Genomic DNA, 25,068 nt, shown 5'->3' with positions numbered 1-25,068 from the left:
CCATGAGCACTAGAGCCTGTGCTCTGCAACAAGAGAGGCCACTGCAATAGAAACCCGTGCACCGCAACAAAAGTAGCCCATGCTCACTGCAACTAGAGGAAGCCCACGAGCAGCAATGAAGACTCAGCACAACCAAAACTAGGAATAAATAAATAATTTTTTTTATTTTAAAAATGAATCAGTAACCACTTGTGAGGCTATAAGAGGAGCCATTTGACTCTGTGTAGGAGAGTTGACATAATAACAGGTCTGACTAATATCCTTAGAAAGGCCTGCTGGCAAGATTGGCTTTGGCGGTTGTATAGGAACTTGGTTTCAGGGAGAGTTTCCACCATCCCTGAGTTGATAAGAATGGAGCAGGGCCTAAACTGTTTGTACAAACAATGTGATTCATACAGGACACCTGCTTCCCTTCAAAGAGTCTGAGACTTTGGTCCACACCACACAGAGGCTCACACATGATCAACGCTAGTGAAAACCCTGGAGGCCAGGCTGTCATGAATTTCTCTGGCCAGCAACACTCCCTGTATATTGTCATGGCTTCCAGCTGGGGGAGTTAAGGGGGTCCTAGGTAACCCCCGGGAGGGGACTCTTGGCAGCCTGAGCCTGCCCTGGTGCTTCATTCCCACGTGACCTTTCCCTTTGCAGATTTTGCTCTCCTTTCATTGTGATAGATCGGAGGGGTGAGACACTATACGTGGGATCCTGTGAAGCTTCCTACCGAATCAGGGGGCCTCAGGGCGGTCTTGGGTACCCCCGACATGGTCTCTGACCCCAGAATCTCATGTCTTCTCTCAGCATCCATGAGATTATGGCAGGCTGACTTGTTACTTTGAAGTAAGGGAAGAAGTAATTTCACAGTTCTTGCTAGAGCCATCTCCTTATCTGTCTAGGAACTCATGGCTGTGTGTGTGTGTGTGTGTGTTGTGTGTCTGTGTGTCTGTGTGTGTCCGTGTGTAGGGGTAAATCCCAGGTCTAGGACACTTTGGGTATTATACACCCATCTTACCATGGAGTTGTTAGGGGCAGACATCTGATCTAAGACTCTTTTCTTCCCCTCTGGCCACAGACCAATAAAGACCATAACTCATGGCAGACACCTTGAAACCATGAGAGTTAACACAGAGAAAGTGGGACTCAGAAATTGGGCCTTGATGATTCTGCTGGGGGTACTCAAAGCAGCTGTTTTTGAAGCCAGCTTGACCCTGGATTATGTTAAGATACTTGAGTCAATAAATTCCTTTTATTGCTTAAGAGAGATGGTATCAGAAGAAGTCCTAACTGACATAGATCACGGCTGCTCCCAGAAAATGTCTCCATTCTAGTGCAGAGAACCAAGCCTCACCAGGACAGGATCCTTCTTTAGGGACTCTGAGAGTAACTTGATGTATACTATCAGTCTTTTGGTAGTCAACAATTTAAAAGTGCAGAGTAGCAGATAGGAACTGCAGCTGGTACCATTTCAGGTAATTTCCAGCCTAGAGATGGCTCATGGCAGAGGGACACATAGAAGACATGAACCTCCCCTTGAAGTGATGATGTAACCATAGAAACATGAACTAAAGCCCCAGCTGCAAGGACAGGAAGAGGAGGTGTTTGACTTGGCGTGGGGGAGTGGGGGGGAATTCTGGGCCACTCTCAGATCTGTGCCCAGTGATAGGGCTGCTGTTTATACCACACTTCCTGGCTCTACTTTTCCCGAGCTAGCGTTGCATGTGCAAACTTGGCCTCTACTTCCTCTCCTTGCACACTTTGGGGAGAAGCATTTGCGTGACACAAATAAACATTTTGCTTTGGTACCAGAACCCAAGTGACACAGATCAAACATCTTTCCAAAGAAAAGATTGGTGCAAAGGATGTTTCAATTCATGACTGTATTGACATAATATTATAAATGGTAACACATTTGAGACTACTGAGGTATAAACCTTTTCTGATTGAACATACTAAATGCTCAATCCATGTGTTGAATTTATCAACACAGAATCTATAATGTACAAAATAAATAGGGAACCCAATAGAACATGTTATATTGCAAATTTACCACTACTTATAACATGTTTGTTTAACTCTGTTCAGATAAAACAGCAAATATATATATATATATACATGTGTGGTATAAGTCACAGATACAGAATTTGTACCAGTCTCACAGAATTAATTCTATCCAAACTGAAAATTATACTGCATTTTCTAGTAGATGCAACAGAAATTAATCACTTGAAAATAGTCTCTGCCCTCATTCTCATATTCTATTTTCTCCCTGTTGTTCAGTCGCTCAGTCATGTCTAACTCTCTTGCCAACCCATGGACTGTAGTCTGCCAAACTCCTCTGTCCATGGGATTTCCCAGGAAAGAATACTGGAGGGGGTTACCATTTGGTTCTCCAGGGGATCTTCCCAATCCAGGGATCGAACCACATCTCCTGCATTGGCAGGTGGGTTCTTTACCACTGAGCCCCAAAGGAAGCCCAAAAGTAGGCTTCTCCCTAGCACCTAATATATTGTGTATGTATTTCTCCATCATTTGTCTGTCTCCCCACTAGATTGTAAATGCCCTGAGGGCAAAGCCTTGGTCTGATTCTGTGCTACATGCCCAGCACCTAGAATTTAACATACAATAGGTACCCAATAAATAAGTACTGAATGAATGAATGAACTTAAAACAGGCACACATTGGGCTAATATAAAAAACTGGATTCCACAACCTCATTTCATACACTGGCCCTACACCATAGGTCCTTTCTTCACACCTAACTCCTCCCTGACTCTGTGGGATAAGCCAATATCCTGGAGTTGCCCAGACCCTCGGTAACACTGGGTTTGGGCACCATGACGATTGCCATCCATTGCACACCCCCAGGTTGGTTTTTCCCAGAGGACAGACTTGCACAGGTTGTGGGTGTGCAACTGAAGTGAAGAGTTTAACAGGGAGAACGAGGCTTATTCCAACGTCCCCCTGAACTGCTGCGCGTGCTGCTCCAGCTTCTTGGCTTCGGCCAGGAGGTGCTGCAGGGCAGTGGGGCTGGGGTGCTGGAGCACGGCGTGCTTGGTGGCCAGCGCTAGGTCCTTGAGTAGGCTGCAGAGGCAGCTGCTGCCCCGCAGGATCTCATTGCGCACGTCCCGCTCCTGGGTCTCCCGGCACAGCCTGTCCACCAGCTTCTGCCCGACCGTGATGACCAGCTTGCTCTGCGTGATGAAGGTCTCGGGGGGTTGGCTGTTCTGGAGGCTGCTGTTCAGCACGCTGATGGCTTTGAAGAGCGCCCCAAAATAGAGGCGGCAATGTTCAGAAAGACGGGTTTTCTTCTCGGGATTCTGCTGACTCAAAGGCCTGGGGACCAGGGAGCTAGGATTCTAGAGAAGGGGAAGAAGATGACAGATTAGAGAGAGACACGAGCAACAGGCTGTGGTTGTCTCTCTTCTGTTTTTGCTTAATTTGCAGACTTTTTATAAGAAAAAGTATAGTTTTGTTTGGGAAGCCCCACGTGCAGGTGCAACATGCTGCCTAACAAATTCATGTTAATTCAAAGCATGTTGTGCTGTTTAGTTGCTAAATCCTGTCCAACTCTTTTGTGACCCAATGGACTGTAGCCTGCCAGGCTCCTCTGTCCATGGGATTCTCCAGGCAAGAATACTGGAGTGGGTTGCCATTTCCTCCTCCAGGAAATCTTCCCGACCCAGGGATCAAATCCTGGGTCCTTGCCATCTCCTACATTGACAGGAAGTTTCTTTACTGCTGAGCCACCAGGGAAACCCTTTTTAAAGCTTCCTTATAAATATAATCTTATATATTGTGTTATATATAATCATTCATATTAAATATACATAAAATTATAGTCAATCCTCTCAATAAACCATTAGAAACCCATTCTAAGAAACTTACTGACAATGACTAAATTTATACCTTTTTTTAAAAAGTTTTTTCTTTTTATGTTGATCCTTTTTTAACATTTTTATTGAATTTGTTACAATATTCCTTCTGCTTTGCATTTTGTTTTGTATTTTTTTACTTTGAGGCATGCGGGAACTTAGCTCCCAATCCAAACCCCTTGCACTGGAAGGCAAAGTCTTAACCACTGGACCACAGCGAAGTCCCCTAAATTTATAAATTTAAAAAAATGCAGGAAAGTTGATGGTGAGATTTTAAAATTTACTGAAATAACAGATTTTAAAGCATTTTTTAAAAATCCTTCCTAATTCCAGTATAAGAGGTAAACTTGAATTCCCCCAAATTTCCAGAAGAAATCAAAACATACTGACCTATTTGCTTTAAGATTAAAATATTTATCTTACTTACTAGTTAAAGTTTCATTTAGAATTTTACTTTCGTGAATTTTATTTTCTGCAGTGTGGCACCAAAGCCTATTCACTAGTGAAAGATTCTCTGCATCAAATTTAGTGTCAGCCACCCCAGGTAACAATCAAAATCCCCTTTGTTAGGTGATAGGTGAGGAGACTGAGTATCCCAGAAGAGAAGAGGTCACCTAGGGTCACTCAATTAGCAAAATAAAGATTGGAGGGCTGGACTTCCCCGGCAGTCCAGTGGTTAAGACTCACCTTCCCAATGGAGGGACCCAGGCTTCAATCCCTGGTCAGGGAGCTAGATCCCACACGCCACAACTAAGACCTGGTGCAGCCAAATGCATCAATAAATACTGAAAAAAAAGTTCTGGAGCTCTAAGCCGAGTCAGCAAGTCTGAAATTCTCATTCTTTGTTACACTGCACCCTTTTATCAATCTAAGATCTCAAAACTCACAGCTCAGAAGCACTCAGACTGCGTTATGGTCTGACTGTGTCTCCCTAAAATCTGTATCATGAAACTCTAACCCCTCAAGGTAAAGGTATTAGGAGATGGAGCCTTTGGGAGGTGGTGACTAGAATTAAGGCTTCCTCGGTGGTTCACGGCCCCCAGGGTGGGGGATTAGTGCTCTTATAAGGGTCATGTGAGAGCTTGCTTCCCACCTGTGTCTTCTGCCAGGTCTGAAGCCTGGGAGGGATCTCTCACCGGAACCTGATCATGCTGGCATCCTGATCTTAGACTCCTAGTCTCCAGGACAGTGAGACATAAATTTCTCTTGTTTGCAAGCCACCCAGACTACAGTACTTTGTTGTAGCAGCATAAACAAGGACAAGTGATGAAGAAAAGATTGGAGTGTTAGCTGTGGTAGACTCTTGGAGGGGCAGGAAACATGAGAAGAACACATCAGAGGCTAGAAATGAGAAGCAACCATCTAGGGAATAGGAATGTTGGCATCTTAGCTTGAGAGTATTACCTGTAGGGAAACAAAGTACTGCCTTTTATCCTGAGGTGTTGGAAATCTCTGGAGGTATTTTTGGCTGTCACACTGATGAGGGAGCACCACAGAATACCGGCAGTCAGGGGGCTAGGGATGCTCAATGTTCCATCCCACATGACGGAGAATTGTCCGCCCAATGGTCAGTGGTCCCTCTACCCACACTAAGAAGCAGTCAGTCTAAAGCAGGATATTTCCAAGTGTGGTCCTTGGACCACGGCACCAGTAGCACCTGAGAACTTATTAGAAAAGAAAATTCTCAGGCCCTACCCTAGACTTACTGCATCCTGAACACTGGGGTGGGACCCAATTCTCTGGGTTTTAACAAGCCCTATAGGAAACTGTGACACACTCTCAAATTTGAGAACTGCTAGTCCAAGACAGACTTCATGTTGAATAAAATAGCATGACTTTTAGCAATGTGACAGGCCACTAAGTTTGGGGTTTGGAGTTTGCAGAACTAAGCATCAGGAGGCCTGGGTTATTATCCTAGCTGGCCTCTGAAAAGGCAGCAATCTTATCCATATCATTGAATAACTCTGACCCTTCTTGCCTACCCTGATCCCCCAACCAGAAAGTTGAGTGGGTTCACTGGTTCCCAGGCTCCAGTTATGCAAAGAAAACCTTCACACGCTATGAAGTTTCTACCTTCCTCTTGACTTCAGTTGGCTTCATATTTGTCTTTAAACGATCCAGTTTTTACTTAAGTTAAAACTGTTTAAATTGGTAAATGGAAAACTAGTATCGTTTGCCAGCAATAGGAGGTAACCAATTAAAATTAAGCACAATGATAACATCTTTGATTTCAAAAAAAAAGAACATCATATGTCAAAGACGTGCTGAAGGTACACAAGCCTCAAACCAAAATGGTTTTTCTGTTGTAATCAGAAACATTAAAAGAGAATGTCAGACCGCTAACGGATAGAGGGTAGATCAAGTGAAGACACAATGAGAAGATGATCACGTACAAGCCAGGGAAAGAGATGCCGCAGAAGAAACGAACCTTGATTTTGGATTTCTAACCTCCATAATTGTGAGAAAATAAATTTCTATTGTTTAAGCCAAAGGTGGGGTGGGGGGAAAAAAAAAGAATGTTAGGCCATGTGACTTAATGGCAGGTCATTGATAAACTTGCAGAGGACCTAGAATTATTTCACTAATGGTCAAAGGACCGTGTTCCACGCTTGGGGGCTCACTGGGCTAGTTCATCTCCAGGGTTCCTTCTATTGTAAATAAGGAAGAACTATGACAAAACCAAGTCTCCTCCCAGGTGGGTCAGGGCTGTGATATTGAATTATTCACAGCAGGAGATGTCTCTGGGGATAAAGCGTTTCAGTCAATCAGAAGGGTTGGAGAGTCAGTCAGCATCATCACTTACCTGTGTTTCCAAGTCGCTGTTTTCATCCGACCTTTGTTCCAAGATGGGCTTTTCTCTCTCTTCCAGGTGAGGCAACTTCTGAAACATACAATCCCTTCGAATTACCAACCAGAACGGTCTTTACCTACTGTATAGCTATTTAATCCACTTTAAAACTTGAGCGTTCCTCTTTATGCTTTTGTTGAGGTTCTGCCTATGATACCTGTTGCCAACAAAGGAGATTTTAGCAGGTGAAGAGCTGAATTTTGCCTATCAACACAACCTAATAGAAGGACACAGAGTTTAACCAGAAATGAAAAATATCTAAATGTCCAGCTTCTCTGGAGTGTGTTAAAGCTCTTGCACCACCAGGCATGTCAGCAGAAAACCCCAAGACTGGGGCCGAAAGCACCAAGTTATCCTGTGACACAGCCCCTGTTATCTGCTGCATCTCCTGCAACTTGCAATTCTTGAACTAAAGGTGTCTTACTATAGTGCCTCATCTCATGGAGGAAAGTATTTCTAAGAGTAACTAGAGTCTGGAGGCTGCTAGGACCATGGACAATTTGGAAGAGTATTTATACTTCCTCTTATGTTCCTAAGAAGCACACTGACAATGACTCAGTTTATAACTTTCCAAAGTGCAAGGAAACTTGATGGTGAGATAAAAATTTTGCTCAAAAAACAGGTTTCAAAAGGTTTTCAGAATCCTTTCTTATCCTAGCATCAGAAGTAAGCCCCAAACCCTAAAATGTCCAGAAGACATCCTGTTTGTCTTAATATTAATCTTTCTTCTTAGTAAGATTTCATATAGAATTTTACCTTCATGAATTTTATTTTCTGGAAAATGGAACTCATGCCTCCCCAAAGATGAAATAGTAGATTCTCAGCATCTAACTTATGGGTGACCACTCCAGATAAAAATGGAAAGCCCCTTTATATTTTATTAATACCGTGTGGAACTCTGAACTCACCTGTTCACAAACATTTGTCCTATTCTTCTCTAATAGTTCAGGAGAGTGTTTGCTTTCTTTTTGCTTATGAAAAGGAGTGTTCCTTTGATAGGATTCAATCTCCCTTTGGGGAAGCTGGATGGATTTGGCAAGCTTAAACTCTGCACTTGGGGTCAATTGCACGGGATCTTCCTTTTCACAGTTCGGCTTGAAAAGGAGCCTCCCATTGGCAATGATGATGGAGGCGAACCTCTTGACATCTTCCGGAACCATCCGTGCCACCTGGACAAATCTCTCCAGGTCATCCGGGCTGTTCTGGATTTTGTCAGTCACAAGGACTTCCAGGGACCAATCGCAGCTCTCCAGACTTTCCTTTGATTCAAGCAGGATTTGGTAGGAGTTGGAGATTGTCTGTAGCTGATCCCTAATTCTGGCCTGAAGGTTACTGTTGGTGAGGTTGCAGGTGGTCCCACAGACTCCTCGGGCAAAATCCAGGAATTCTTTCAAGGATTCCTCTGTGCGGTCAGCGGCCCTGCGAATTGCATCAATGTTGGCCTCCAGAGAGTCCCTGAACCTCCACTTCCTACTGACAAAGAGCATCAGGCTCCCGACGGAGTTGGCCACCTTGTGCTGCAGAACTGTGACCGTCTCTCTGGCCAAGTCCAGGTCCAAGGGGAGCTCTCTGGCTGACTCCTCTGAGAAGGAGCTGGACGAAGAGTCAGTGGATGTGGAGGAGCAGGAGGAAAGAATGCTGGCTCTACTGTCAGAGCTGGACACAGACGAGCTGTCTGGTTCAGGGGACAGCGATGCTGCCTGGCTAGGAAACCACGGGGAGTTATGGTCCAAGGAATTCTCTGAAGGCACGTTGGCTTTCCCCAGCTCTTTCCCAGCCTGGGGGTCCCTTGGCCTTGCTTTAGGGATGTCGTAAATGTTCGGCTTGGTGTTCTGCTGCTCCACTCGGGGGATCAGAAAACTTGAAGGAACCTTGTAGCTGACAGCTTCATCCAAAGGGAATGCAGCCTTGGCTAGTGGAAAGCTATAAGAAGGAATTTCTGGAAGGCTGAGTTTTTTCTGCATGGGCATGTTTTTCTGCGGGTGTGGACTGAGAGTCCCTGCTCTGCTGCTCGGAGGGCTGTGGAAGCTGGACATACACCTGGGGAGGACATGGTGCCCCGATTTTTCCACAGAGCTACTTGGAGATGCATTTCTTACATCAGCCTTTTCCAGAGACACTGGTGTGTCATAAATCCATTCCGATTTCTGAGGGCTTGGCAGTGTGTTGCAACCACCCCTCCTTAAGGCGATGCTTGATGTCAGGGGAATATTCTGCCTCTGTGAAGAACCACACAAAGTCACCCGTTATTTAGTTTAAGGAAAAGACAGTGTGAGTGACTCGGGGGATGCATGTGTATTATACTGAGGAGCCACCAAGCGCTGGGCACTGTGCATCTTAAAAGCCTGATGGTCACTCCTCTGCTCAAGTTTCTGCAGTGGCTTCCCATTTCCGCCACCACTCAAGCCCTTCACAGTCTGGCTCCAGACTGCTTTTGAGTCTCCTCGCTCTCTGCCTCTGCCACCACACGTGGCACTCCCCTCCTTCAAGGTCCAGCGACTCAGGCTGCTTACCTTTCTCTGAACCCAAAATGCTCTCCTGCACGGCTATATTCAATTCTGTCCAAGCTGGTTCCTCTGTTCTCAGTGTCCACTCAACCCCCTGCCTTCCATCTAACAAACTCCTGTGCATCCCTCATGACACTGCTGAGAAGCCACCTTGGGCATAAGTGCATGCGTGCTGAGTCACTTCAGTCATGTCCCACTCTCTGCAACCCCATGGACTGTAGACCGCCAGGCTCCTCTGTCCATGGGACTCTCCAGGCAAGAATACTGGAGTGGGTTGCCATGCCCTCCTCCAGGGGACCTTCCTGACCCAGGGAGAGAATGTCTCCCTCATCGGCAGGTAAGTTCTCTATCACTAGCACTACCTGGAGAGCCCACCTTGGGCATAGGTGTATTTATTGTATGCATGTGACAGAATCCATTGATAAGCATGGATTACAGATTTCAAGTTAAGTCATCTCCCCTCCATACAAATAAAAACCTACCTCAACACGTCTCCAAGGTAGATTGCAAGAAGCATTTATCTCAAGTCTCCTGAGCTCTTGCTCTGTGCCAAGCACTGTACTAGGTCCTTCACAGGGATTATGTCAATTCTCACAGTAAGTTTGTAAAGAGAAACGGAGGTGTACGGAAGTCAAAGGGTTTATCTAGACCACATGACTTGTCTGGTTCCTGAACACTGTCGCAGTTAAAAGTTTTGCCTCCAGTGAAGTAAATTCTGCTATGAGGGATTTGAGTTCCTAATTTTGACCAAGCAAACAACATTTCCCAGAGGCGGTTCAGGTTTGCACAGTCTCAGATCTCAGTGCCGATCATACTTACGTTTGTTTGGCTGGCCGGGGGACCCAGTGCTGCCTTTTGGGGGCTGGGGGGGATATCATATAGCTGCTGCGTGCCTGGCTCCTGGGAAAAGACCATGAAGAAGGTCAACTTGAAATTTTCCTTCCTGGTGACAGCACATCACAAACTGTCTCAACGCTGGTATTTTGTTTTGTTTTGTTTTTTTTCCCAAGTGAAAACACAAATCACTGAAGACTTTGGGACTTTCAGTCATGATGGTTTTATGGTACAAGTGTGTGCTGTTCTGAGTATATTTTCAACAATGGGTTCTGTGTTTTATAAAAAAAGGTACCTTCTCAATCAAAGGTGGGGACAAACCACAGAGAGAATTAGCTGCAGTTGTCTGAGTTAAAAACAGCAGTTCATTTCCTTCTGTAAGTTCACCTTAAGACTGAATCAAAGAAGACTAAATATAAGATTGGAATTTACTATGTCTTTTTTCTTTCTTGTTTTTCCCAGTAGAAATTTTCCTGTGCTTATAACTCATGTATTAATCCTGCAAATATTTACTAAGTGCCCACTAATGACTAGCCACTGAACTAAATGACATGTACACCCAGTAACGAGCAAAAGACATGGCATCTCTAGAGATAATAGACATTTGTGGGGAGGTGCAACAATTAGGAAATACATATATTAGGACGTGAAAAATAGGTTCCATATTCCAAGGTAAGGTGAGAGCACCAGACAGGTTTTTCAAAGAAAGAGAAAAGAAGCTGAAATTTGGAGAGGGTTTTTGTTTTGGGCTTTTTTTTTTTTTTTTTAAGCCACACATCATGACTTGTGGGATCTTATTTCCCCGACCAGGGATTGAACCCGGGCCCTCGGCAGTGAGAGTCCTAATCACTGAAGAGAGTCAGGCTATGAGTCTCCTCCAAGTCTCCTCCTTTCACTTTATAGGCAGGGGGAATTTTGGTACAGCCTGCTCAGAACATTAAATTCCTCCACGGAGATTTCTTACTACCTGGGAGCGACCAGGAAGTCGCCAAACCAGCTTGAATTTAGAACCAACTGGGAGCTTTAAAATTCCTACTGCCCAGGGCCCACCCCAGATCTCAAACCTCAGAGTCTCTGGGCGTGGTTCCAGGAAGCAGGCATGGCTGAAGCATCCAGGCCATTCCCCTGTGAGTGGCGGGCAGGGGAGAGCATGGCCACGGGGCAGTTCTGATGGGCTAAGAAGTGAGTGAAGTTGTTTTCTGATTATAGGAAGTATGTCTTACAAAACTGATGTACCAGTTACATTCAAATAAGGTAAAAAAAAAAAACAACAAAAAACCTCTGAAATTTCCTCCCCGAGAGATAATCAGTGTTAAGATAACCAACAATAATATTAAGACTATGATGTATATCCTTCGTGTTACTATTACTTTTTAAAAAGTGCAGATATGTGTATACAGGTGTGTGTATATATTGTGTTAGTCACTCAATCGTGTCCGACTCTTTGTGACCCTATGGACTGTAGCTGACCAGGATTCTCTGTCCATGGGATTCTCCAGGCTAGAAAACTGGAGTGGGTTGCCAATCTTTTCTCCAGTGCGTATATATGCATGGATATAAAGCATTACAAATGCAAAGTAAAAATTTTTTAAATATTCAGAATTCAAATAATAGTAATATTCTTCTGAGCATGTCTGGGTTCCCTGGGCACAAAGCTGGTTTCTGAGTGGTGATGGGTCCCTTGGAGTCAGAACTGAAGCTCCAAAGATCTCTCAATGGTAAAACTGAAATGCAAGGTCAGCGTGATGCTGAGAGCCAACAATTTAGATGGAGAAACCGGGGCGGAGCAGGGCCACGGATGAGGCTCACCTTCAGAGTTGGTGGGCACCGGCTCTGGGCAGGCACATCGTACACCTGGCAACCCAGGGCTGGTAATGAGGTCCGAGCATGTCTAGGAATCATGAAGATAGCCTTGGGGAGAAAAAGAAGAACAGAGGAAAAGAAATGTTACCACCGCATCCATGGATCACGAAACAGCAAAGGCACCACCATCATGCTAGGACATTCTCTGGGCACCTCTTGTTGGAGACCCTTTGCTCTGAGACTGGAGACAGCAGGATGCTGGTGGGGAGGTCTGTGATGGAGGGCAATCTTCCTCACCATGTGGATCAGCCTCATCTGGGAAGCGGGTTGGAAATGCAGATTCCTGGGCCCCGCGTGCATTGCACGGAATCTCTGAGTCTTGACGGAGAGCCTAGGAAACTGCATTATTGTCAGGGCCCCCAGGTGATTCTGATGTTCTCAGAATTTTATTTGTGGAGCTGACTTTGTGGGCCACACTTGTCCAAGAGACAACCTACAGCCTAGGATGGGACTTTCCTTGGTTTGGAATTGTAGGTGGAAAGAAGCCAGTTCAGAAAGGCCCATTGTTTCTTGGAAAACGTAGATGGGAACTAAGGAACATTTTTTTGAGAAATATGGTTTTGAAAGGTTTAGGGGACAGAAAGAAACTCTAGTTCAAGAACTAGATGGTCTATAAGCAATTTAAACCTAAAAGCAGATTTCATCAGGAAATCTGATCTTTTTACTTGAAATACAAAAGATTACCCTTTCTGAATTTAAACCAAAATCAAATACTTTCTTTGTATGGTCATTTTTTTTTTTTTAAAGAGAGGCCAGTGTATTATAATAAGGAAGTTGGAATAAAAAGTAAAACAAAGCTCAAGATCGTGGTTACCCTGGGGGGAAGTGGCTGGGAGAGGTGGGAGGGGGCTTCTGGCTTGCTGGTTTCATTGTGTTTCTGGATTCGGATACTAGTGACTGAACAGTGTACTCTGAAGATCTAGAGGTTAAACTTCAATAAAACATTAATAGATAGTATCAGCCACAGAGCCAGGCAAACTAGATCAAGAGCATGCCAAGGGCTCTGTTTTGGGTGTTGGCAGGCCAGGGGTATGGACAGACACAGACACAACAAGGAAACTTTAGTCTCTGGTGTTCATCAGGATATGACCTTGGATGGGCCTTTCACCTCCCAGGGAATCAATTTCCTCATTTGTAAAATGAAGAGTTGTTCTCATCTAAAGAGGTCTCTTTTTCTCTCAGATCTACAGAGGTCTCTTCCAGCTAGAAATATGCAGAGTCCCTGATGAGGACAACTTGAGACAAGGGACATATTTTCACCTTCTTGGTTTTTAATTTTTGGCTAACATAAATCTAGAGATGCTCAACCTGAGTATAAAGGGAATCTTTTAGATGGATCCCCTGGGCTGTGTGCCAAGCCTGTGAACTGCCCATTGGAAAACAGCTCAAAGCTAGTGGCTGGGCTTGCTTATTTTTACCAATGTCTGCTTCTGCTCAGAATGTTATTTTTTTCAGCCGTCTCAGACTCAAAGCTCACCACTGGATTACCCAAGTAGGGAGAAGATGCCTGTCTTCTGTGGATCAGAATATTCTTAAGTTATTATAATCTTGCATCCTTCTAGCTCCTTCCTTCTTGTAGTAGAGGAAGAAGCAAGATTACTCAGAATCACCAAAAACTAGTTTGAGGTGAACTCAGAAATGATAAGATGGTTGGATGGCATCACTGACTCAATGGACATGAGTTTTAGCAAGCTCCAGGAGTTGGTGATGGACAGGGAAGCCTGGTGTGCTGCAGTCCATGGGGTTGCAAAGAGTCAGACACGACTGCGTGACTGGACTGAACTGAACCCTCTCTTGATACAGACCAAGAAAGAGAAGTCTAGAGGGGTGCTGTGATGTCTCCAGTCACCCAGCATGGCAGTGGCTGCTGCAGAAACCAAGTGAACCTGGATTCCTGATTTCTAAGCTGCAGATGACATTGCTTGCTTTAAAAGACCCTCAAGCACAGAGAAGGCGATGAAAAAGGGAATGGGGAGAGAGCCAAAACATAGATAGGGCAGTGATGGAGGGAACTTAGGCAGGAATAAAAGGCAGGAAAGTTCCCCAAGTGTTTTACTGGGGCCACCTCAAGACCTGCTTGAGTGGTGAGGAGCTCCCGGCTTCTGAAATCCCCTTCAGTGGCTGTGGTTTCTGCCGTGGCCACAGCCTGCACCAGTGAGGTCTCCACACTTCATGTCAAGGACAAATCTTACGCTAGCGCCCTGACTCTTTTCTAAGTTAGGATGGTCGACTCATCTCTCCTTTTATACCAACATCAGTCTAGAAGTTGACAGTGAGCCCATTATGTTGGATCTGGTCATTTCATTCATTCCACAAATGTCTATGGAGCATCTCTCAGGAGCCTAGCATGGTCCTGGGGGTTCAGAATCCCCAGCAAACCGCAGACTTTGCACCTGCTGTGCTTTTAGGGGGTGGGGAAAATGACCTTAGATTTCAAAAAAAAATTTTAATTGGAGTATAATTGCTTAACAATGTTGTGTTCATTTCTGCTGTACAACAACATGAATCAGCTATCTATATACATGTATCCGCTACTTCTTGAGCTTCCCTCTCACCCCCATCCCCATCCCAGCCCTCTAGGTCAACAAAGAGCACTGAGCTGAGCTCCCTGTGCTATACAACAGCTTCCCACTAGCTGTTTGTTTTACACATGGTAGTGTATACACCGGAGAAGGCAATGGCACCCCACTCCAGTGTTCTTGCCTGGAGAATCCCAGGGACGGGGGAGCCTGGTAGGCTGCCGTCTATGGGGTCGCACAGAGTCGGACACAACTGAAATGACTTAGCAGCAGCAGCAGCAGTGTATACACATAAATGCTACTCTCTTCAGTTCGTCCCATTTGGCCTTTGATTTTGTTTTTTTCTTTCCTTTGAAAGTGAAAGTTGCTCAGTCATGACCAACTCTTTGTGACCCCATGGACTATATGGTCCATGGAATTCTCCAGGCTAGAATATTGGAGTGGGTAGCCTTTTCCTTCTCCAGGGGATCTTCCCAACCCAGGGATTGAACCCAGGTCTCCCACTTTGCAGGCAGATTCTTTACCAGCTGAGCCACAAGGGAAGCCCAAGAATACTGGAGTGGGTAGCCTTGCCCTTCTCTAGCAGATCTTCCCGACCCAGGAATCCAACCGGGGTCTCCTGCATTGCAGGCGGATTTTTTACCAACTGAGCTATCAGGGAGCAACTCAATTAACTTCAGCCCAGACCACTCGCTCTCAGAGGAGCCAGCACCCAGGCCCCACTCTGGGTCAGCTGCTCGGATGACAGCTGAGCGTGCCAGGCCTAGATTTGGGCCAGTTGTTCCAGAAAAGGGACTTCAGGTCCACCTCACGGATGGCTGAAGGACAATCAGCCACCTCTTTCTGGTGTTTGTAGTCGGTGCCTAGAGGGGCAGCTGTTCTGTGTAACACGGGTCGTGTGCCTGGCAGCCCAGGGAGGCAGGCAATCTGCAGGATTCGGAATCTCTTAGGGACTTCCCTGATGGTCCAGAGGTTAAGACTTTACCTTCCAGTGCAGGGTGAGCAGGTTCCATCCCTGGTCAGGGAGCTAAGATCCCACGTGCCCCGCCCAAACCCCCCCAAAACATAAAACAGAAGCAATATTGTAACAAATTCAATAAAGACTTTAAATAAGTCTCTTAAGGAATCAAAGAAGAAGCTGGTGTGGAGGAGGCCTGCAGGGTAAGTGGGACATTCCTGGGAGGAGGGGCAGCACATACATGGGAGAAGTGGTCTCTCCTGGCCTAGGGCCTCATCAGGACCTCTGTGCAGAGCTGAGGCCAGGTGGGATGTGTCATCGAGCTGAAAGCAAAGTGTGTGATGGCAGGAAATGCTTGCAGTGACTGAAGATCGTGCAAGACTGTGCTGCATTCTTAACACCTCATGAAGGCCAGGGCTTGGAGGGAAACAGTGCAGTTACTTTTTTTTTTTTTTTCTTTTAAATTCCTGCTTCTTTCTTCTTCTTTTTTTTGATGTGGACCATTTTTAAAGTCTTTATTGAATTTGATACAATATCGCTTCTATTTTACGTTTTGGGTTTTTAGCCCCAAGGCGTGTAGGATCTTAGCTCCCCAACCAGGGATTGAACCTGCACTCTCTGCATTGGGAGGTGAAATCTTAACCACTTGACCACCAGGGAAGTCCCTTCCTCTCCTACTTTAAAAAAATGTTTCATTATACATTTATGAAGTGCTTCTTTTCCTCGGCTTTAAAAAAAATGTTACTTTTTAAAAATTACAGATGTAATACATGTTCTATATAACACACAAATCAACCTCTTAGTCTCTTTGTTCATCAAATATTTATCAAGTGCCCACCCCAGGCGAGGCACATCCAAGGTGCAGGGGACACAGAAGCCAATAAAGTATAGATCCCTGTTTAATGACTTCTTCCACTTTCTGCTTAACCAGTTCCACTTCCTAAGGGTGACCACTGCTAGTGTGTGTTCTTTTCAATGCACACATATACACACATACTTTTTAAAGGTTTTTTTTTGGTTTGTTTGTTAGGTTTTTATGTAAATGGCTCTTTCTCCCTCCCTTATACATCGTTACAGAACTAATTTCATTTTTTCTCCCCACAACTGCAGTACACACACACACACACACACACACACACGGACACACACACACGGAGTGGCTCGTCCTAGGGTACTGCCAAAACTTATGTAACCAATCCTCCATGAACATTCCTTTAGGCAACTGAAATTTTTCCCTATAACAAATAATACTGTAATGGCTATGACTTTCTCATTCAGATATACTTCTGCCTTCTTGTATATTTTTGCAACAATTCTGGAAATCCTTTCTAGGTTGAAAGGAACACATATTTTAAATCTGATGAATGATTTCTTGCCTTTGACCCATGGAAATTCAACCCCTTCATTTAACTAATGTTTCTTCCTAGTGTAAAAAGAGACCGCTGTGAATGTTATCATTCTTTCAGACTCAGCTCAACTAAGCATTCAGTTTCCTGCAAAGTGTGGGCGTCTTGGCAAGCCAGGAACCACCAGGGTACCCAGAGTGTTAACGACAACCCAATCACCCTAACTGTCTGGTTCCCATCCTGTACGTTTGCTCTCCTGATGGACACCCACAATTCAAGGGTATTTAGGCCCTGGGTGCTGCCTACCTTTTGACCTATTTCTTCTGTCTGGAAATGTACTTACCTGTTTTGGAAAGCTTAGGTTCTTTTCACAGACGATTCTGGCACAGGCAGGTGGGTCAGGGACTTCGTAGACTTGGACTGTGGGAGGTGGGGGTCCCTCCACCCAACTCTTCATCTGCTCATACACAGGAGATGAGGGGTTGAGCAGGGTGGGCACCTCATAGGTCTCCTGGGAGATGGCGGGAGCATTGTCTAGGCCTTTCAGGAAAGGGGGACGAGGCCTGTCTGTGGAGGCCTCCGCTAGGATTTGGAGGCGGTTGGCAGGGGCCAGGCCTTGCCTCCCGTGGAGCAGACACTTCCACCAGCCTTCACTTTCTGGCACATTTTGTTCCAGAATGGTCAGGATGTCTCCTCTGCAGAAAGCCAGCTCATCAGCGGAGTCGGGGTGGTTGTCGTAAAGTGCCTTGGCCAAGAGAGTCTGGAGATGGGAGAGAAAGAATTCACAGTCATTGTTATTGCCAAGGACCAAGACTGCCACGCCACTAGCTTAGAACACAGTCACAGCTGCTCCTTTATCTCATTTCCTCCCCTCCCCACCACCCAGAGACCCTTGTCCCTGCTGTTTGCCTGATTTATTTCTAGCCATACTTGGGGAGGTGAGGAGAGTCTCAGGTGAAATGTCAGAACTTCCAGGTAGTCTTAATGGACTCAATGGACATGAGTTTGAGCAAGATCCAGGAGATGATACTGCAGTCCATGGGTCACAAAGACTTGGACACCACTGAGTGACTGAACAAATGACCCACCCGAGTTATATGGTAGACGGCAGCCTAGCGCAGAACTAGGTTGAAATACCGGCTCTCCTTCCTAGCTCTGTGCCCTTAAGTAAATTAGCCCTATCTTTGGGCCTCAGTTTCCTTGTCTGTAAAATGGGAATAATAGTGCTATCTACCTCATGTAGGTGTGCTCAGTCACTCAGTCATGTCCGACTCTTTCCGACCCTTTGAACTGTAGCCTTCCAGGCTCTTCTGACCATGGGATTTTCCAGGCAAGAATATTGGAGTGGGTTGCCATTTCTTCCTCCGGGGGATCTTCCTGACCCTGGGACTGAACCCAAGTCTCTTGAATCTCCTGCACTGCAGGCAGATTCTTTACCACTAGCGCCACCTCTGCCTCACAAAGTTATTAATTAAATGGGTTGATATGTATAGAAAGCTCACTGAACAGTGCCTGGCACTTTGTAAGTGCTCAGTAAAGCTTGGCTGCAAACTGTCAAAACGATTATATTGCTCTTTGCCTGGTTGTTGCTTTTCTCCTGGCTGGCCTTGGAAGCTCCATGACTTTTGGGATCACATCTTGCTCGATTTGCTGTTCTCTTGCAGCATTGAGCATGGACCCGGGCTCAGAGCAGAGGCTCTATTAATGATCATTTATTCACATGCAGTGAAATAAAGACACAGAGGGTGAGTGACTGGTCTACACAGCCGGAATCAAAATATAAACAATCTCCTAATTCTCAGGCCCATGCTCTTTCTGTAAGCTACATGGTTCTCATAAAATCCCAAACAACAACAACAAAAAAACCCCACCTGTTATAATGACAGCAATGGTACTGTACTGCCTACAAATACCTAGTTCCTCAAATGCCCCTTGACCTGATTTTAACCTTTTTCTGGTTCCCTCATCAATTAATCAGTTTAATAAAATCCTTGACGTGAGGTCATTTCATATTTGCATGAGAGTTATGATTTTACCTTTTTGAAAATGAGACTTTGTTCATACTGGGGAAAAAACGGAAAGCAAAACACAGTCTCCAATCTATCATCACAATTCCCATGAAATACATCTAACACAGTCTGAGAAGAAAAAACCCATCATCTGAAACGTGCTTGCATTTGTCTGGAAATAAGATAGTGTGTGTGTTTAGGCAGAGCAGTTGCTTCAACATGGCAGCTGCTTGGAAGTGCCCAGATTGGCAGCAGCTTAGCTGGTGGACTTGCCTGTTGCAAAAAGGGATACTTGTCTAGAGAATAATTGCCTTGTGTGATCACCTGCCTGATCAGGCACCCACAACTGTCCAAAATGGACATCGACAGTCTTGCTACGGAGACATGGTTTACTTTGAATGGATAGAAAAATCTGCAATCTTCAGAGCAGCAGTCCACACCCTAAAGGGCATATAGTCACAGCAAAGGAAAACCCTAACTATGTTGCTAGAACAGGATTCCCCTCAAAATAGTATTTTGTTACAACTGGTTCAGAGACACCTCCTGCAGTCAATTAATGTCTCAAAGCTTTGATAACAAAGACTATCAATATTTACGTTATAAAAGAATTAAATACATGTAAGAAATCTTGGAGAATTCCTCTCCCAGAAAAGGGAGCTAACAGTAGACTATACTGAATGGGGAATTATTTTGTGTTGGGGACACTGAAGCTATGATATCAGTGAATTCTCAGGTGCCTCAGAGGTGGGTTTTCTTCTTCCCATTTTACAGATGAGGAAACAGGGTCAGAGAGATCAGATGACTTGTCTGAGGTCCCATGGACTCGACGTTTTCTCCTCACATCCATTATTGCACCCTTCTCCTTCCAATTCATTCTCTAGACACCAATCAGAATGACATTTTATATGACATTTCTCCTTCTCTGTCTGGTTTACCTCAATTAGTATGATAATATCTATGTATGATAATCCATGTTGCTGCAAATGATGGTATTTCACTCTTTTAATGGCTGAGTAATATTCCATGCTACGTATGTACTACATCTTCTTTATCCATTCCTCTGTCAATGGGCATTTAGGTTGCGTCCATGTCTTGGCTATTGTGAATAATGGTGCAATGAACACTGAGGTGCATGTGTCCTTTTGAATTACGGTTTTCTCCAGATATATGCCAGGCGTGGGATTGCAAGGTCATATGGTAGCTCTATTTTCAGTTTTTTAAGGAACCTCCACAGTGTTCTCCTTTGGCTGTACTAATTTATTAATACATTCCCACCAACAGTGTAGGAGGCTTCCCTTTTTCTCCACACCCTTGCCAGCATTTATTGTTTTGTAGAGTTTTTAATGATGGCCAATCTGACTGGTGCGATGTGATACCTCATTGCAGTTTTGATTTGTATAGAATGATATTTTTTACACATAAATCAGACTGTTGGTCTGTTGTTTAAAAATGTCCAATTGCTTAGAACCACCTTTAGAACAAAACCTAAACTCTCTGCCTGATTGCCTGGCTTGAGTGACTTCCTCCTGTTAATTTTAGTGCTTCTCTTCTGTTAATTTTCCTCCAGCTGCCTCGTTTTCTTTCTCTGACGCACTGATTACTTCCACCTCAGGACCTTTGCCCTTGTGAGTCCTCCTGCCCTGAACACTCTTCAGCCATATATTTGCACAACTGACTCCTCATCCTTCAGATCTCAGCTCAAGTCACTTCCTGTAGAAGCTGTCCCTGACCACACGGGAAGGCTGGGCTCCTCCTCCATGTGCATGCATGGGACTTGGAGACGAGGGCCCTCTGGGCATGTTAAGAAAGAACCCAGTTGGGACCAAGCCAGACTTTTATGGACAGGACGGCAGTGTGGGGAGAATGAGAAATAGCAGCCTTGGGTTTCCCTGGTGGCTGAGGAGTGAGGAATCCGCGTGCCAGTGCAGGAGACATGGCTTCCACCCCTTGTCCGGGAAGATCCCACATGCAACTGAGCTCATGCACTGCAACTCCTGAGCCTGTGCTCTAGAGCCTGGGAGCTACAACTACTGAAGCCCACATGCCCTAGAGCCTGTGCTCTGCAACAAGAGAAGCCACTGCAATGAGAAGCCCGCGAACTGCGACTGAAGAGTAGCCCCTGCTTGCCTCAACTAGAGAAAAGCAACAAAGACCCAGCACAGCCAAAAATAAAAATAAATTAATTAATCCAATTAAACAAAAAAAGAAATAGCAGCCTCAGCAAACAGGTATCGAGCTCTTATGTCCCTGATACTGCACTGAATGCTTTGCAGACAATAGACCGAAGGGACTGATGGGCTACTACAACAGCGTTCTGATTACAACCAAGATCACCACTGAGGCCACCCCCAAGTTATTCTTTGTGTGTGAATGCTCAGTAGTGTCCTACTCTTCGAGACCCCATGGACTGTAGCCTGCCTGGCTCCTTTGTCCCTGGGATTTCCCAGGCAAAAATACTGAAGTGGGTTGCCATTTCCTCCTCCAGGGGATCTTCCCAACTCAGGGATTGTACCTGTGTCTCCTGCATCTCCTGCATTGCAGGAGGATTCTTTACCCTCAGAGCCACTGGGAAAGCCCAAAAGACCTATAGCACCCGGTATGCCTGTGGTCTCTCATGCAAGTACTAACCAGGCCCAACTCTGCTTAGCTTCCAAGATCAGGTGAGATCAGGGGCTTTCAGGGTAGTATTAATTTGGGAACATTTGTGTAGACAAGAGATGAAGGAAGGCATATATTTATATTTTTATTCTCTTTGGGCACAAAGACAGTTAGATCTTAGGTACAACAGAAGAAACCTTCCTTGCCAATTTCCAAAAAGGACCTTTCCCTCAAATGCCCATCTTCATACAACAGTTGGGAGAAGGGAAAGGAGACTAGGGAAACAGAGGCAAAGAATAAGAGTTTCTCTCTCTGGGGAGACATTCACATGGCCAGATGCAAAGTGCTAATCCATACTGAACTGGCAATGAGCCACGGGAGTAATTAACTATCTTCATTTACTCATACATCAAGTTTGATCATCAATTATATGTCTGGCGCTTGGGGGAGATAAAGTGGTGAAGAAAATAGTTCCTGATCTTATGTCGGTGTATATCCTAACAGAGGAGACACACAACAGAAATAAACATAGGGTTTCTACTTCTCTTAAGTGCAGCCAAGAAAAATACAGAAAGTTATGAGGAATTCTGAGTACAGTTGGGAAGTGGGGATGGATAAGGGCTTAGAGAACATTTTCCTGAGAACTGGCCATGGAAGTTGCAATCTGGAAGTGAGTAGAAATTAGTCGGATTGAGAAAGGGGGAGAAATCATCCAGGCAGAGGAAGAGAAATGGGTGAGGGAGGGAGTGAGTTTGTGCATTTGTGTGAATTGTATGGTGAGTCAGGGAAACTGAAAGATGTCCAGGTTGTCTTGTTGTTGCTATTGAGTCGCTAAGTTGTGTTCGATGCTTTTGCGACCCCATGGACTGTAGCCCAACAGGCTCCTCTGTCCATAGGATTTCCCAGTCAAGAATACTGGAGCAGGTTGCCATTTCCTTCTCCAAGGGGATCTCGCCAACCCAGGGATCAAACCTGCGTCTCCTGCGATGGCAGGTAGGTTCTTTACTGCTAAGCTATCATGGAAGCCCTGACCAGGTTGTCTGGAAAGAAGTAAACAAAAACCTAGAGCTTCCTTCCGTATTGGCTGACGCTTCTCTCTAATTTCTGGATGGGAAGGGGATTAGATGGAACTGGTGTGAAGCCAAAGAAGCTCATCAAAGCCAGTGGTGGTCCAGTCCAGGTGGGAGAGGCCTGAGGCTCAGAGGAGGGTGGTGGTTGGCTGTAGGAGCACAGTTGGGAGGAGCTGCTGAGGGATTGTGTGTAATCCTGAGGTGAGTCTTGAAAGAAGGGCAGGGTTATAACTGCTGAGAAGGAAAGAGAGTTGCACTGTGGATCAGGGGAAGTAAGAGGCAGAGAGAGAGATTTGGTCCCATACTTTGTCTTCTGCAGTGATGTAAAAGCTGGCAGAAGCAGCTACAGTTCTAAGCAGAGGCCGGTTAGAGGAGCCTGTAGAAATGCCACCTGCTGAAGCTACCGACTTTTATTTCTGCATCATTCCCACTGCCAGGGTGGTCAGCTCCTCTCTAGACCAGGAGGGTGGGCTCCTCGGCGACTGCCCCACACTGGCTCTCCGAGAGCCCAGCTTGCCTTCCTGCTTGCCTTTCCACTTTTCTTCAGTTCACTTGAAAGAGCAAAGTGGCAGAAACTCAGAATGTTCTAGCTGGGTCTCATCTATTCTTTTCGCCATATTTCAGAGCTTTATGTTGCCTGTGTCTAGGAGAGGTTAAGGTCATAAGGCGGCAGGCAGAAAGTAGGGATCCAAATGCGAGTCTCTCTGACTCTGAAGCCTGCTACGGCTGATTCACTGCACAGCCTCCCAAAGTCCAAGTCAATTCCTATTCTAATCTGCCAAAGTCTCTGTGCATGTGTGCTTAGTCTCTCAGTTATGCCCGACTCTTGGCAGCCTCATGGACTTTGCAGCCCACCAGGCTTCTCTCCCTATGGAAGTTTCCAGGTAAAAATATTGGAGTGGGTTTCCATTTCCTACTCCAGGGGATCTTCCCAACCCAGGGATCAAACCTGGGTCTCTTGCATCTCCTGCATTTGCAGGCAGATTCTTTACCACTGAGCCACCTGGGAAGCCATAGGCAGGAGAGGCAAACTCAAATGATCATAAGAACCAGGGAAAGAAGTATGTGTATGTCAGGGAGGAAGGCCAGGTGTCAGACATTTGAGAGTGGTGGGGACTTTGGCATGGTCAGACAGATTTCAAAAGATAACTATTAATGCTGGGGTCAAATGAAGTTCTCTACTGCTGAGTCCAGCCCACTGCTTGGGTCTTAGAGGCCTCACCCTGGCTTCCTTTGCAAACCGGGCATTAAAACTAGGGATCGCAGGAGCATTTATGTCCAATGCAGGACTCCTCTAATGGACATTCTGTTCTGAAGCCTCCCACCCATCCCATTATGTTATCCATGACTATGTGCAAATTGCTCACAGTCTGAGGCTCTCTCTGTCCTCCCCTGCTGGCTCCCCTCTCTCCCTCCACAAGGGTCTGATCAGCAGCATCACAGCCCAATCCTGCTCCCTCCTCGATTTATCCTTCACAAGTCTCCCTCCACTCCCAGACTCTTGTACACCTGAAATTACAGAGTTAGTGGCAGGGGATAGGAGAGTAAGGATCCTGGGATGTTTCCATTAAAGTAGCTAGAAAAGGATTTTTTTCCTTGGGAAGGTAATTATACCATGAGGGCATCAGCACACAGCAGGAAGTAGTAAATAAACAAATGCCACAAACAAGGAGAAATAGAGATCATAAATGTGCAAGGAACTCTGAGTAGCAAGTGGTTGCTGGGTCCCTGCTCTGTACAATGTCATGGAACCCCATTAACAAGATGAGTGTTTTTCTTCTACTAAAATCCTTCTTTGAAAAGTGTCCATGTTTAGCATGTTGGCTTCCTTCTCACAGATTCCATGACTTACTTCCAAGAATTCTTAGTTAGTTTTAGGGGAAGGTGATGGAATGGTTCATACTTCCCTTCTGAGGGCCATGAGAGAGAACAGTTATACAGAAGTCACAATTTTTAAAACCACATATACTGTAAATATTTCAAATCCTGTGGTGTATGGGAAATGTGAACCCCTGAGGTTCATGAAGGTTTTCCTGGATGTAGGAACTTCTTTGAGATCCATGCAGTATTCTCTCATCCATCTTTATGAGGCTGCTGAGTCCAGACTCAGAACATCAGGAGTAAATGCAGAGTGGAGAAAGCTCTTTGATCATCTTTAAAGACAAAGGTCTCCCCTTCAATGTACTTGGAAGTATTTCAAATCATATAAATACATAGACAGGCTTAGAATGATCAAAGCAGAGAGAATGGTGCTATCTGTTGGCTTGTGACTGTTTATTTTCCATCAAATTTTAAAGCATAATTTTTTTTTTTAAAAAGGAGAGAGAGAAATAAAAGTTTCCAAAAGCATAATAAAAATCCCCTTACCACCTCCATTTTTCCTTTCCCACCCACATTCTCCAAAAAGGGAAGAAAGAGAGAGGAAGAAGGACAACCCTGAGGAAGAAGCACAGTATCCACATGACATCTTTTCATGGGAGATGCTGATGAGCGACAACATTCTGCGAGGTAACCTTAGAAGAGATGAGGGAGGGGCAGACAGGCTTTCAAGGAGTCACTGCAAAGACTCTCTGGGGAGGCTCCCCACTTTGCAAAGTCCATATAACAATGCAGACTTCGTACACACTGTGTGTCAGCTAATATTGAG

At 45.2% G+C, this 25,068-nt stretch overlaps 1 protein-coding gene across 2 annotated transcripts in view; it reads right to left on the bottom strand.

The window, feature by feature from the left end:
- Positions 1–139: 139 nt before the first annotated feature.
- The window catches only part of CASS4 (Cas scaffold protein family member 4), a 40,102-nt gene continuing 15,173 nt past the window's right edge, over positions 140–25,068 (bottom strand). For both annotated transcript variants that reach the window (XM_086332675.1, XM_086332676.1), the window contains exons 2-7: positions 17,088–17,504; positions 11,868–11,969; positions 10,044–10,124; positions 7,626–8,936; positions 6,673–6,750; positions 140–3,353 (exon numbers count right to left, since the gene is read on the bottom strand). In XM_086332675.1, the coding sequence (XP_086188801.1) occupies positions 2,943–3,353; positions 6,673–6,750; positions 7,626–8,936; positions 10,044–10,124; positions 11,868–11,969; positions 17,088–17,504 (2,400 nt within the window). In that variant the 3' untranslated portion in view covers positions 140–2,942. The remainder of the gene's footprint in view (positions 3,354–6,672; positions 6,751–7,625; positions 8,937–10,043; positions 10,125–11,867; positions 11,970–17,087; positions 17,505–25,068) is intronic.

This window comes from Bos grunniens, chromosome 13 (assembly GCF_055505025.1).
Source record: "Bos grunniens cultivar Pamir isolate PY7600 chromosome 13, Bosgru_T2T1.0, whole genome shotgun sequence".
NCBI classification, from domain to species: domain Eukaryota; kingdom Metazoa; phylum Chordata; class Mammalia; order Artiodactyla; family Bovidae; genus Bos; species Bos grunniens.
Note: the sequence above shows the minus strand (reverse complement) of the source record. Positions and strands in the feature narration are given on the sequence as shown.